This window comes from Podarcis vaucheri (genome assembly GCF_965113315.1).
Source record: "Podarcis vaucheri genome assembly, chromosome: 14".
Taxonomy (NCBI): Eukaryota; Metazoa; Chordata; class Lepidosauria; order Squamata; family Lacertidae; genus Podarcis; species Podarcis vaucheri.
In genome coordinates, this window is record NC_138752.1 from 30,963,874 (window position 1) to 30,977,534 (window position 13,661).

Here is a 13,661-nt window from a genome sequence, read left to right on the forward strand (position 1 = left end):
CTGTAATCCTTATTCTTTCCTGCCTGTGACAATTTTTCCCATGATGTTTTCCTGTCCATATATAGTGTTGCATCCTTTATTCCTGCAACCATTGATGGTTCCCATCATGTCTCAGGAGAAGCTGTTATCTCACAGTTTCCAAAAGTCACGGCATCACTTTGTCCCGTGATTTGGCTTCCAGCAAACAAGTCGTCTTCACAATTTTTCCAGCCTAGGAAGAACGGTCTGAATCCAGACTGCAGATAGTTAAAACAAAAACTTCTATTCTTGTAGCTGGTAGACTCCTTCCCTCCCCGCCACTAATTTATGGCCATTTATCCTTATCTCAAACACATTCCTTTGTGGATAATGGAGGTCAGGAAGGATTTTGCTGTATATTTTCAAAGCATAGCATTTCTTACCCCTTTCCCTCTTAGTTCCTTTCTCTTATACATGCAATTCCACTAGTTTTGTTAAATTCCATATTATATTCCAATTTCCTCCATCCTCACTTGTGCAGATATTTTTAAAATAAAACTTGCATTCCTGGGTGGGTGGGTTTGCCTTATCATAAATGTAGAAAAAAATCTTAAGTAAGCAAACTGTGGGCTCCCCTCCCCCTTTCATCTCTTCTACCGAATGAAATCCACTCTCAATCCAAACCTTTCACATCCTTATAGCTGGGTTGTTTTTGCAGTTTCTTATCTCATCGTCTCTGGCACACACCTGTAAAGGTAAAGGTAAAGGGACCCCTGACCATTAGATCCAGTCGTGGCTGACTCTGGGGTTGCGGCGCTCATCTCGCTTTATTGGCCAAGGGAGCCGGCGCACAGCTTCCGGGTCATGTGGCCAGCATGACTAAGCCACTTCTGGCGAACCAGAGCAGTGCACGGAAACACCGTTTACCTTCCCGCCGGAGCGGTACCTATTTATCTACTTGCACTTTGACGTGCTGTTGAATTGCTAGGTTGGCAGGAGCAGGGACCGAACAATGGGAGCTCACCCCGTCGTGGGGATTCGAATCACCGACCTTCTGATTGGCAAGTCCTAGGCTCTGTGGTTTAACCCACAGCACCATCCGCGTCCCTGGCACACATCGTCTCTGGCACACGCCTGTAGTTTACTCCAATTAAAGTTCAATTAACAGGATAAGCTGTGCTTCCAGGAACGTGGCAGTCGGAGTGCTCCATGTACCCAGTGCTTTGGCCTCCCCTCGCATTCCATGGGGAAGTGAGTGCCAGACCACCAGGCCAACTGCAGATGAGAGCCTGGTTCCTCTTCCAGCTGAAGAGGAATGCAGATGATGAAATTCCCCCATCATTATCTGATTATCTCTGTCTGTCTCTCTCTCCTGCAGGGTTGGTGTAGACTCCATTCCTGGCGCACCAGAAACAGGAAGCCCCCACATTCAGTGTTCAAACCTATTACTTAACGTAACCTCTCTACCGAGAAGATTGAATCCATTGCATTTTATCTGCACAATCGGAATGAAATTCAGGAACCAAAAAGCTGTATTGAAAAGTACGACTCTCTCTTTTTTATAATTTTTTATAATTTTTTATAATTTTTATTAAATTTTCTGTTTTACAATTTCAAAAACTCATTTTACATCCTTAAGATATCAAAAATTCAACTTTCAAGCTGTCTGGCCCCAAAATGGCAACTAGGCATTCTGTTTTGGCGACTGTAACCTTAGTTTAGGGAGCCATTTGGCACTTAGCTTATATATCTGAGTTTCTAACTCTCTCTCTCTCTCTCTCTCTCTCTCTCTCTCTCACACACACACACACACACAGAGAGAGATATTTTCTTGGTCAGGTTTTATGGCCACTAGTCTGAGCTGTGGGGATCCCAGGGCTTCCCCTGGCACTGAAGTGTCACCTGGGTTCCTCCTCCTCCTCCCCGTCTGAAGCCAACCTTTAGCTGCTGGGCAGGGCAGCCTCTAGGGCTGTTCTTTCCTTCACTCTTCTGGCTCAAAAGGATGTTGATGGAGTGACTTTGATGTGCCGAATTAGGGAAAGCGTTTCTCAAAAGGTCTGAGCCCTGCCAGGTGGCATAATGGAAGTGACAGCCTGTCTAAGCCACTAAGCTTCCAAAGAGCTACAGGCTTGCAAAGCGTCCACAAGGCAACAGGTCCAGGTGAGGAATTTAGTAATTTAGCCTCAAGGTTTCTTCAAGAAAATAAAAACATGCCCCCAATATTGCACCACACGTTTTCAACATAAAACAATTTGCTGCCCTAGGATGAGGGCTGTGCAGGTTATCTCTCTGTTTTTCAAAAGGAGTTTGCCTGCTTGCCATTTCTTTCTGTGCATGTCAGATTTTGGAGCTCTGGTTAGAATGAAGGCTAAGTGACTCCATCGGCTTTGGTTTCTAGAATCATAGCATTGTATTGTTGGAAGGGACCAAAGGGTGACCTAGTCCACCCACTTGCAATGTAGGAATCACAGCTAGTTTCTCATTTTTTCAAACTTCAGTTCTTCACACTTCCCTATCAGTTTACGCGATATATACCATACTTTTCTGTCTATAAGAGGCCCCAATGTATAAGACGCCCCCTATTTTTTGGAGACTCGAAATTAAGAAAATGGGGGTAGATGGCACAGAGTTGTTGAGCATTTTTTAGGGGAGGTTTCTGAAAATCGCTCACCTGCATGCGTCGGTAAATCCGCCTCCCGTCTGTCCCATAACCGGCAGAAGCTGCCAATCGCCCACCCAACTACTGGAGCATCAGCCAATAAACACCCCCCCATTGTCGCAGCAACCAATAACACGCACAACAGCTGCTGACAGCCTCGGCAGCAACCAGTCAAACGTCCACCCTATGCACTACCCATGTATAAGACGCCCCACACTTTTTAGCATGATTTTTAAAGAAAAAAACATAGTCTTATACACAGGAAAGTATGGTATATTTGTGGATGCAACTTTACCTAATATACACAGTTTTACAAATCTATTTCATCTAATGTAAGGCACTTTGCACGTTATTTTCACTAACATCAACACTATGAACACATTACCTCCCTACGTGCAAACTTGTACACATTACTTGGCCGGAGAACTGCATTGCAAAAATTGGAGAAGTGTGAATTTTGAAAGGTGGCTGCTGCAGTCCCAGTTTGCTTATCATTTCAGAAGGTGTGAATTAAGTAGGCTTAACCTTTACATGCAAAGTGGATGGGATTTCTCCCCCCTCCATGACTGGGATGATGTAATTTGAGACTGGCCAGAGCTGAGTCAGCTAGCCTGGGGGAGCTAAGAACCTCTTTCAGGTACAGAAGAGAATGGAGGTGTGCAACTTCAACCCATCAGTTTCGCAGAGGGCAAGAGCTCTGAATGGGCCACGATGTCTTTGATCTCCCTCTACTGTCGGAGGCAGTCTCTTAATACCAGGTGCTTGAAATGAGACGCTTCAAAGGGGAATGCTACACAGATTCCTTTTCCCGATCTGCCCATTGCTGCATTAAAACCAGGCCACTTGCTCTCCACAACAGCTTATGATCCCCACCCCCGAGGTTCTTGCTGTTCTAGCAAACCCAAGGCCAAGGCATCTTGAGGAGTAAGTAGCCGAGTAAACCAGATGTCAGAGGCTGCTTAAGGACATGGGGTATAAGCAGCAGCTTATGCTGCCCACTCTCATTCCTCTGGCATGGAATTCAGACCAGCCAGCAAATCCACAGCTGCCCACAGCGCTAAACATCTGCACTGCTCTTGGGCCTCAATGTGGTTTGTGTATTTATGACAAGCTCATATTAACAACACCTTTTGTACCAATTGAATGGTGCATGACTTGGTGGCAAGTGGCTGAAAGTTCCCATAACAGACTTCCACAACTTTGTGCCCTCCAGATGTTTTGGACCAGATGTTTTGGGTGCTAGCTCCTAGGGCTCCAGCACTTTTGGCCCCCTCTATATTTTGGGAGTAGCGTCTGGGCACCCCCCCCATTGGCATGAAGCCAAAATGTGGAGCTGAGCACAGTGTGCCTCCAATGGCTGGCTCCTTCTCCCCTTCTCCTGCCACAGAGAAGAAAGAGAGTTGAAGCAGCATCCGGCCAGTGACAGCGCCAGGAGGAGGCAGTGGAGGGGCTGCCGGCCATTAAGCTGTGTGGCTGCCGTGTTTGGCTCCTCCCGATGTCCTGATATCACACGCACAATGCTTCCACCCTCCACAAATCGCCCTTGCAAGATGGCGCCTCTGTTTTGGACTACAATTCCTATCAGTCCCAACTCACACAGCCATTTTGGACTACAACTCGCATCAGCCTCAGCCAGCATGAACATGGTTAGGACTACCACTCCCAGGATGCATATGGCCATGCTGGCTGAGGGTGATGGGAGCTGCAGCCCGAAAGATCTGTGAAGGACACCAGGTGGGGGAAAGCTGTCCTAGACCTACCCCCAGACTCTTCAGCAGGAACCGAAAGCTGCGTCAGCCAGAAATCCTCTTTGTGCCTGTAGGAGCAATCCAGCAACACTTTCCGAGACAGCTGCATCCTAACCTCAACACAGATGCACAGATTTGGGCCTTGACTGTGCTCCCAGTTGGAAGCCACTCAGGTGCCTGACAGCAACCCCTCCTGGCTGTGGTGCATTGCTCAAGCCACACTTGAAAGGCTTTTTGCAGTGCCCCAAACTACCTCTGCCAACAAAGGTCCGTATAGTTAAAGCTATGGTTTTCCCAGTAGTGATGTATGGAAGTGAGAGCTGAACCACAAAGAAGTCTGATCACCAAATAATTGATGCTTTTGGATTATGGTGCTGGAGGAGACTCTTGAGAGTCCCATGGACTGCAAGAAGATCAAACCCCTCCATTCTTAAGGAAATCAGCCCTGAGTGCTCACTAGAAGGACAGATCGTGAAGCTGAGGCTCCAACACTTTGGCCACCTCGTGAGAAGAGAAGACTCCCTGGAAAAGACCCTGATGTTGGGAAAGATTGAGGGCACAAGGAGAAGGGGATGACAGAGGATGAGATGGTTGGACAGTGTTCTCGAAGCTACCAGCATGAGCTTGACCAAACTGTGGGAGGCAGTGGAAGACAGTAGTGGCTGGCGTGCTCTGGTCCATAGGGTCATGAAGAGTCAGACACAACTAAATGACTAAACAACAACAACAAACTACCTCTGGCTCTCACGACTAAGCTGGAGTTGTGGGAAATTATTTATATATATTTATTTTTAAAAATTTGCATACCATTATATCATTTTTTAAAAAAAAAATCAAAGCAGTTTACAGCACTAAAACCATGCAATAAAACCATTAAAAAGGTAAAAGGTAATCATTTTGGAAGGCTTGGTTTCTTGTTGTCAAATGAGCCTCACCTGCTCGGGGATTGACCAGTGATGCTCCTGCAGCTGCTCTTAGTGACTGAGCTGTGATATTATAAGGGTTCATGTGATCCCTAAGGTACCCTTGACCTAAGTTGTTCAGGGCTTTGTAAATTAATACAAGAACCTTGAACATGGCTCAGTAGTAGATGGCCGCCATTGGCAAAGCAGACAAAGCTAGTGAAAGGAACTCCTAGCTAACCCTCAGCCTGAAGGGCAGGCTCTCCAGCTCAGAGATCCCAAGGCCTGAGCATACACATACCTCACAAGGCAAGGGTCCAGCTCTGAGAACCCCGAGGAATGGGGCTGGGTGATATATTGATATATAGTCCCAAACCAGTTTGAAGGCCATATCATGATATCGATGTCATAAATTTTGGCCTGGCAATATATCGCGAATCGTGATGTCTGTGTGTGCTATGCCAAAATCACAATGTGGGGGAAACTGTGAAGCCAGCCCATGCCTCTACATAGCCCCACCCTTATTTCAGACATTGTGATATATCCGTATATCACAATGTTTAGCTGGCGATATATCGCAATGTTGTTAACCTGATAGTGCTCGGCTTTCCTGAGGATCCAGGTATGAAGCCAAGAGCTGCCAACGCTGTTGAAGGCTGCAGACTTTTCTCTGCACTGTTAACAGCAACCCAGCAGGCAAAGCATCACTTGTCCCTTTCTTTGCATGCTTGCAAATGCTTATGCTGCTTCAGGAAAGGAAGCGCAGGGAGAGCCAAACACTTTGGAATCCCCCTCTGGTTCACAACTCTGGGGGATCTGCGAGACCTTCTGCAAACATCACTGTGCCCTGGTGTGCCACCCAAGCCCTGCACACATCAGGCAAGGTGACCTGGCAACACCAGTTGTCCCTCAGCCAAAGGCAAGAAGCAGCCCTGAGGCTTTTCTGGATGCCTTCCTTGAAGCTCTCAACTTCACTCTCTGCCCTTTGATGTGACTAATTTTTATTTAAAGAGACATTGCCAAGTTGGCATAATTATGCTTTATCTGCTCGACAAAGGAGCCTTACGCTGAATAGACCTCGCGCAGATAAGAGGGCCTATTTTCTTCAAGGGCGTTGACATGAAGTGGAGCAGACAGATCAAAAGAGAGCACAAGGCTGAGGAATGAGGGCTTTATTTTTTTTAGATAATTGGAAAGGGCTCCATTCTTTCCTTTTTTCCTCTTAATGCTCTTAGAAAAAAAGGGAGCTTAATTTTCAGATTGATACCAGCTCTGAGAGCAAAGAAGGCACAAACTGATCCCCCTGCCCTGCAAAAGGAAACCATCTATTGAGCAGCCCAAATACAGAGAGCTCTTCTTCTGATCTCCAAAGACCCTCACTCCCACCCAACACGAATGAAGAGAAAAAAGACCTGAGAGAGCTTTGAACGCATCCAGAGCAGACATCAACAAGCTGGTGCCAATCAGATGTTTTGGATGACAGCTCCCATCAGCCCCCAGGTAGAAGAGCTGGTGGGAGCGGTAGTCTGAAAGATCAGGATGGCGCCATATCGTGAAGGTTGATTTAGATCAGAACTTCCTAAACATATATTAAAAGCAGAGACGTTGGAGATGTTGTCTTGCCTGAGGTTTCATTTACTGCAGTTCCAAACCAGCTAAGGCTGTCAAAGCAGCTTAAGGTTGTACACAATGTGTTTTCAGCAATTGCAGTCATGGCTCCCCCCACCCCATCCGCCTCCCAAGATTGTGAAATGCTGCTCTCAAAATTGCATTGTGAATATACATGTTTCTCAGGACGGCAGGGTTTTCCGTCATAGACACAAGTGGCCCACAGAGGTTTGACTTCACCCCTGGAGGCAACCCCATTCTCTCTTGAGACAGACAAATGCCAACAACTGTGTGACTACAGATTCTGAAATTTGGCTGAACCCCATTTTCTCCAGTCCTGAATCAAGCAAATTCTACTCTGTGCTGGCAAAGAAACAGCTGGTGTGTCAATGAAAGTTGGAGGTTTTTAAATGGAGGTTGGATGGCCATCTGGCAGAGATTATTTAGTTGTGATTTCATCCTTGCAAAGGGCTGGACTGGATGCCCCTTGGGGCCCCTTCAAACTCTACAGTTCCATGATTTCTATGAAGAACCTCGGCTGAACTTTAGGTTTGAGGTCCTCGTGATCCTGATTGTTGTAAACCCTGGTTGAAATGTGATACGTAGGTCTCATCCAGGCTTCCTTTTGTGCTGTGCTTTCCAGGCACAGTTTGTAGATCATATCCAAGCTTCTTTTTCCCTCTAGGAAGGCTTGCTATTTACAGTGGTACCTCGTAAGACGAATGCCTCGCAAGATGGAAAACTCACAAAACGAAAGGGTTTTTTGTTTTTTGAGCTGCTTTGCAAGACGATTTTCCCTATGGGCTTGCTTTGCAAGACGGAAACTTCTTGCAAGTTTGTTTCCTTTTTCTTAACACCGTTAATACAGTTGTGACTTGACTTCGAGGAGCAACTCATAGCACGCGGTGTGGTAGCCTTTTTTGAGGTTTTTGAAGACTTTGGTGATTTTTGAAGCTTTTCCAAAACTTTTCCGACACCGTGCTTCGCAAGACAAAAAAAATCGCAAGACGACAAAACTCACGGAACGAATTAATTTTGTCTTGCGAGGCACCACTGTATTGCTGAATTGGTACAAACAGCAATCATTGGGAAACCCAATTGCTGTTTGTTCCGATTCAGCAGTAAACAGCAGGAGAAAAAAACAAAAAACCCATTGCTCGGGCATAGGTCTGGAAAGCTCAGACCTGTTCCTGGAATGCACAGTGCAAAAGGGAGTCTGGATGAGTCCTTAGTGTGGTTAAACAGCAACAATAAGCAGACCACTCTGTAACTCTTGATACATTTAAAACCACATTGCTGGTGTTCACAGAGGCAATGTTCACGTGCTGGTTCAACAGCCTTCCACAACCTGTCGCAAGCCTCCAGAGGTTTTCAATTGCAGTAGAGCTGGGCTGCCTGGGGCTGCTGGCAGCTGCAGCCTAGAATATATTGAGGGCACCAGGTTGGCAAAGGCTGATCTAGACCATGGGTCTGCAGAATGTAAAGGCTGAATGTTGGTGCCCCATTGACTCCCGTATAGGTAAGTGTGTTGAGATTTTTTGCGTGGCCAGTGCTCAGCTTAAACCAGGCCAACTGACCTTTCTTTACTTGCAAACAAAGGAGCTGTAGTGGGTTTGGAAATGCAGTCTGATGTCACCACCAACTGCTGCTCCCAACTGGGGAACTCCCAGCCCTGAAGTCAGGCTTCTGCTTTGCTGGTTTGCTGTCATCCCATTGAGCACGTTCCACTGGGAGCCCATCCAGGCTGAAGTGCTCCTACTACCCAGGCAAATGTGTTTCCCCGAGTCCCATCAAAGCGGAAAGGAACTGCTTGAGAGCACTAACACAGCTAATGGAACTTCTTCCAGCAGATTAAGTGGTCTTATGATTGTGGCATAAGGAGGAGATGTCTTAAGCCTTCCAGCTGTTCCCTCCTTGCAGAAGGCAAAGGCGCTCTCGAGAGTGTGCTGGGGCAAAAAGCAACAGAGTCTTGCAGACCTTAAAAAGTCTAACAAATGTACCAGTGAAGATTTCGTGGACTGCTGACTGCCTCCTCAAAAGACAAGGCGCTTTGGCAAAGATGGAGCAAGCTGTTTTCCTGATGCTCCAGAGGGAAGGACCCAAATCAATGGATTCAAATACAAGGAAGGAGATTCTGACTAAACATTAGGAAGAACTTTCTGATGGTAAGAGCTGTTCAGTGGTAGAGTGGACCACTGAATGCTTTTTTTTGTTGGGAGCCACCCAGTGTGGCTGGGGCAACCCAGTCAGATGCATATACATCATCATCATCATAATGATAATTATACTTGATTCATTCCTAACTTAGCTGTTTTCAACCAAAGGTGGGGAAATGCACTGTTATAAGCTGGAGACAATTTAGTAAAGGAATCAGTGAAAGCATGGGGCCTGATCCACCAAAAAGTTATTGTGCAAATGCCGCATTGGTATTTATTATTAAACTGGTATTTGTTATTATTCCTAAAATCGATGCACAAAAATTCAGCACAGCAATGCAGGCCATGCCTGTAGGCTTACAATCTGCAGCAGCCTCCCCCAACAGGGTGCCCTCCAAAGATTTTGTGTACTACAACTCCCATCAACCCCAGCGGCATACAGCTGTGCTGGTTGAGTCTGTTGAGAGTTGTCATCCAAAACATCTGGAGGATATAAGGTTACAGAAAGCTTCCCTAAAGTGAGAGATTTTTTGAAGTTTAAGAAAAATAGAGAGGGGTGGGGAGAAAGAAAGAAAGAAAGAAAGAAAGAAAGAAAGAAAGAAAGAAAGAAAGAAAGATCCTAAATCTGACAGAAAGGCCACAGACCAGAGGGTATATTTTGGTCTCCTCATCACAAAAAGGCTAATAATAGCTGCTGTGGGAGCAAGGAGGTTCAGTAGCGTCTCAAAATCAATCACCCGGCAGCGCTAGAAATTAGCCCGTTTCCATGGTGAAGGCAAATTGCCAGACAGTCCCAAGGCAAATTGCCCAAAGTCGATGGGCAAGGAGGAGGCTCCTGTCCTTGCAGGTGCAAAGAACTGCAGACTGAGCCAAAGAAAAACAAGGTGGAACAGCCCAGCTGAAGCTCCCTGGACAGGCCAACAAAAGTGAGATTGAGCAGAGAGAAAGAGCGTTTCAATGGGGTTGGTGGGGGGAGATCACAAGCTGCTCCTGTTCCTCCCCACCCCTCATTGAAAGAATATCTGCTTGGCATGCAGAAAACCCTAGGTTTATTCCCCAATGGCCTCTCCAGGCAAGGCTGTAACAGCAGGGCACAAATGAAATAAGTAAGTACCGTATTTTTTGCACCATAACACTCACTTTTTTCCTCCTAGAAAGTAAGGGGAAATGTCTGTGCGTGTTATGGAGGGAATGCCTACGGGTGGCATGCCTACGGATTTTCCTCCTCTAAAAACTATGTGCGTGTTATGGCCGGGTGCGTGTTATAGAGCGAAAAATACGGTAAATAAAAGGTAGGTAGGCAGGTAGCTAGCTACATTTATATCCCACCCTTTTCTAGCTCCTCATTTAATCCCCACAACAGCCCTTTGAGGTAGGTTAGGCTGAGAAGCAGCGACTGGCCCAAGGTCACCCAGGGAGCTTCACGACCAAGTGCTACCTCCCAGCTCCTAGTTGGATACTCTAACCATTATGCCACACTAGATCTCAAAAGCAAAATAACAAAAACAAACAATGTCAGAAAAGCTGCAAAACGCAGCCCATCAGAGTCGATCTGCAGAATGAAAGAAGGGAGGCTCACAAGCACCCAGCAGCCTCCTCAGAAGTAAAGTAAAGGTACCCCTGCCTGTACGGGCCAGTCTTGACAGACTCTAGGGTTGTGCGCCCATCTCACTTAAGAGGCCGGGGGCCAGCGCTGTCCGGAGATACTTCCGGGTCACGTGGCCAGCGTGACGAAGCTGCATCTGGTGAGCCAGCGCAGCACACGCAAACGCCAGTAAGCGGTCCCTATTTATCTACTTGCACCCGGGGGTGCTTTCAAACTGCTAGGTTGGCAGGCGCTGGGACCGAGCAACGGGAGCTCACCCCGCCGTGGGGATTCGAACCGCCGACCTTTCGATCGGCAAGCCCTAGGCGCTGAGGCTTTTACCCACAGCACCACCTGCGTCCCAGAAGTAAGGTAAGCAGGAGAAAAACCCTGAAACCTGGAGTCAGAATCCCACCAACATGTTGTCTCTCCTTTGATCATTTTTGGATGCACTTCTTTTCTCATTAACGGAGGGCAAAGGGTCCGGGATGCGGGGAGGAAGTGCAGAAGGACAGTTTGCCAGGGCGCTCTTCCAACCTGCCCTCACTGTTTTTAGAACATCGCACCTACCTCCCCCCCCAAGAAGGAGCTTAGTTGAGGAGTTTACTTACATCTGAGGCAGGGCCCTTGTCTGCACCAGGGCAAGTGAAGGTAACAAATTCATGGCACCTCTTGTGGACGACGAAGCAGCAGACTGCAAGGAGAGAGCAAAGAAAGGAGAATTTAATGGAGAGATAACTAAGTGGTGGTGGAGGGGTAAGATTTAAGGGACCCCTGCGCGGTCAGGGCTTGCAATCCCCCAGCAGGCCAGATATTTATTTTGCACTTAACATGGTTTGCAAGGCATGACAAATTTGTTTCCTATTCTTCTTCAAGCAAGGAAATTAATTCTCAATTAAGGGTTGCTTAATGGGATTATTCATCTCTTGTTTTGCTTTCTGAGCGAGGCACTGAAAGGCTGGTCATTCACAAGCAAACTGCTGAAGAACATCAAGTGGAAACCAGAACTCTTTTATTGGTTTATGGCAACAAGGCCTGTCCGCAAGGGACAATGACAATAAAGATATCGTATTGTATCGATGGGTAAGATTGTTAGGTGATTCATTTGAGCCTAAGACCAAGAAGCCATTTCTAGGTGTATCAGCCTGGAATCGGCGAGGGTGGAAGAAGTATTGCATTTTGTCTGTCCTGATTTATTTATTGCTTGCATATAAATCCCATCTTTTCTTCAAAGTGGTATGCATGGTTCTCCTCCCTCCTCATTTAATCCCCACAACAACCCTGTGAGGTAGGGTTAGGCAGAGAGACCGTGACTGGCCCAAGATTGCCCAGTGAGCTTCGTAGCTGAGTGGGGATTTGAACCCTGGTTTCCCAGGTCCTAGTCTGACGCTCTAACCACTACACCACACTGGCTCTCTGTGGGAAGCTGAATCACCCACTACAGTGGTACCTCGGGTTAAGTACTTAATTTGCTCTGGAGGTCCATTCTTAACCTGAAACTGTTCTTAACCTGAAGCACCACTTTAGCTAATGAGGCCTCCCACTGCTGCCACGCAGCCGGAACACAATTTCTGTTCTCATCCTGAAGCAAAGTTCTTAACCCGAGGTACTATTTCTGGGTTAGTGGAGTCTGTAACCTGAAGCATCTGTAACCTGAAGCGTGTGTAACCTGAGGTACCACTGTATTTAGCTTCACTGGATGACACTGCTGTATTATGGGAGAGGGAGAAAAAATATTTCTCTCTATTTTCTCCGTACTTTTATACACTTCTAGCCTGTTATTCACCTTTTTTTACTAAACTGAAAAGTTCCCAATACTGCAACCTTTCTTCACAGGAGAGTTGCTCCAACCGCTTGATCATTTTGGTTGCCCTTTCCCACATCTACAAGATCCTTTTCAAGGTGAGGCAACCAGAAATATACACAGTATTTCAAATGGGGTTGCACCATTCTTTTGTATAACACCATTATGACAACTTTGGCAACTTTACTTTTGACTCCTTTCCCAATGGCCCCTAATACGGATTCACCTTTTTTTGAAACCATCTTAATCTGGGCAGCAGAACAGATGCAAAAGAGCCCAGCAGAGCTCCAGAGCTGCTTGCATTCATTTCAACGTGGCTTGCTGTGCAGGAGAACCGCTTGGCTGGATGGGGCCGCATATTACTCAGAACAGGATCATTTGCATTCCTTGCCAGACACCAGAAGCCTTCTGAGACAGCCCAGAGCAGGCATAGGCAAACTTGGCCCTCCAGATGTTTTGGGACTACAACTCCCATCATCCCTGACCACTGGTCCTGTTAGTTGGGATGATGGGAGCTGTAGCCCCAAAACATCTGGAGGGCTAAGTTTGCCTGTGCCTGGCCCAGAGCAACAAGCCTGTGTAAGAACAGGACAGCCCAGTGTCTGGCTGCAGCTGGATCAGGTCAAAGGATCCCATCGAGTCCAGCATCCTGTTCTCACCAGATGCCCCAAGGAGAAGAAGCCAACAAGCAGGACATAGAGGGGGGGAAACCACAACAGAAACATCTCTCCCCGTTTGTGCTCCCCAGCAATTGCAGTGGAGGGCAAAAGGCCACAAGAGGCAGAGGGTCCAACATTTCTGTCAGGGGCCATGTCAAGGAGGGAAACACAGAAGGCAATTCCTTTGGCCAGGTTCAGCCACTCCCAAACCAAGACAAGTTCTCTCTGCTGCCTCCCCCCTCCCAGGGCACACTACATTTCCCTAGCAATGGTGTAGCCAGACTTCAAACATGTGCAGCCATAGTTATCCTTTACTAGGATCATAGGAATCTGCCTTATCCAGATCAGAAGTTCATCTAGCTTCTCAATCTTGTCTACATGGACTGGCAACAGCTCTCCAGGGTGAAGGCATGAGTCTTTTACCCCCATCAACTCTACCTGGAGATTCCATCGGGGATGGAGATTCCATCGGGATTCCATTGGACCTGGAACATTCTGGATGCAGAGAAGATGCCTAAGGTCTACCAATCAGAGCCCAGTGCAATACAGCAGCTTAGGGTGGGGCTGGAGACATAATTTAAG

The 13,661-nt window shown here is 47.0% G+C and overlaps 1 protein-coding gene across 2 annotated transcripts in view; it reads right to left on the reverse strand.

Moving 5' to 3' along the window:
• The window catches only part of PRKCB (protein kinase C beta), a 187,370-nt gene that overhangs the window by 103,646 nt on the left and 70,063 nt on the right, over positions 1-13,661 (reverse strand). For both annotated transcript variants that reach the window (XM_082199358.1, XM_082199357.1), the window contains exon 3: positions 11,228-11,310. In XM_082199358.1, the coding sequence (XP_082055484.1) occupies positions 11,228-11,310 (83 nt within the window). The remainder of the gene's footprint in view (positions 1-11,227; positions 11,311-13,661) is intronic.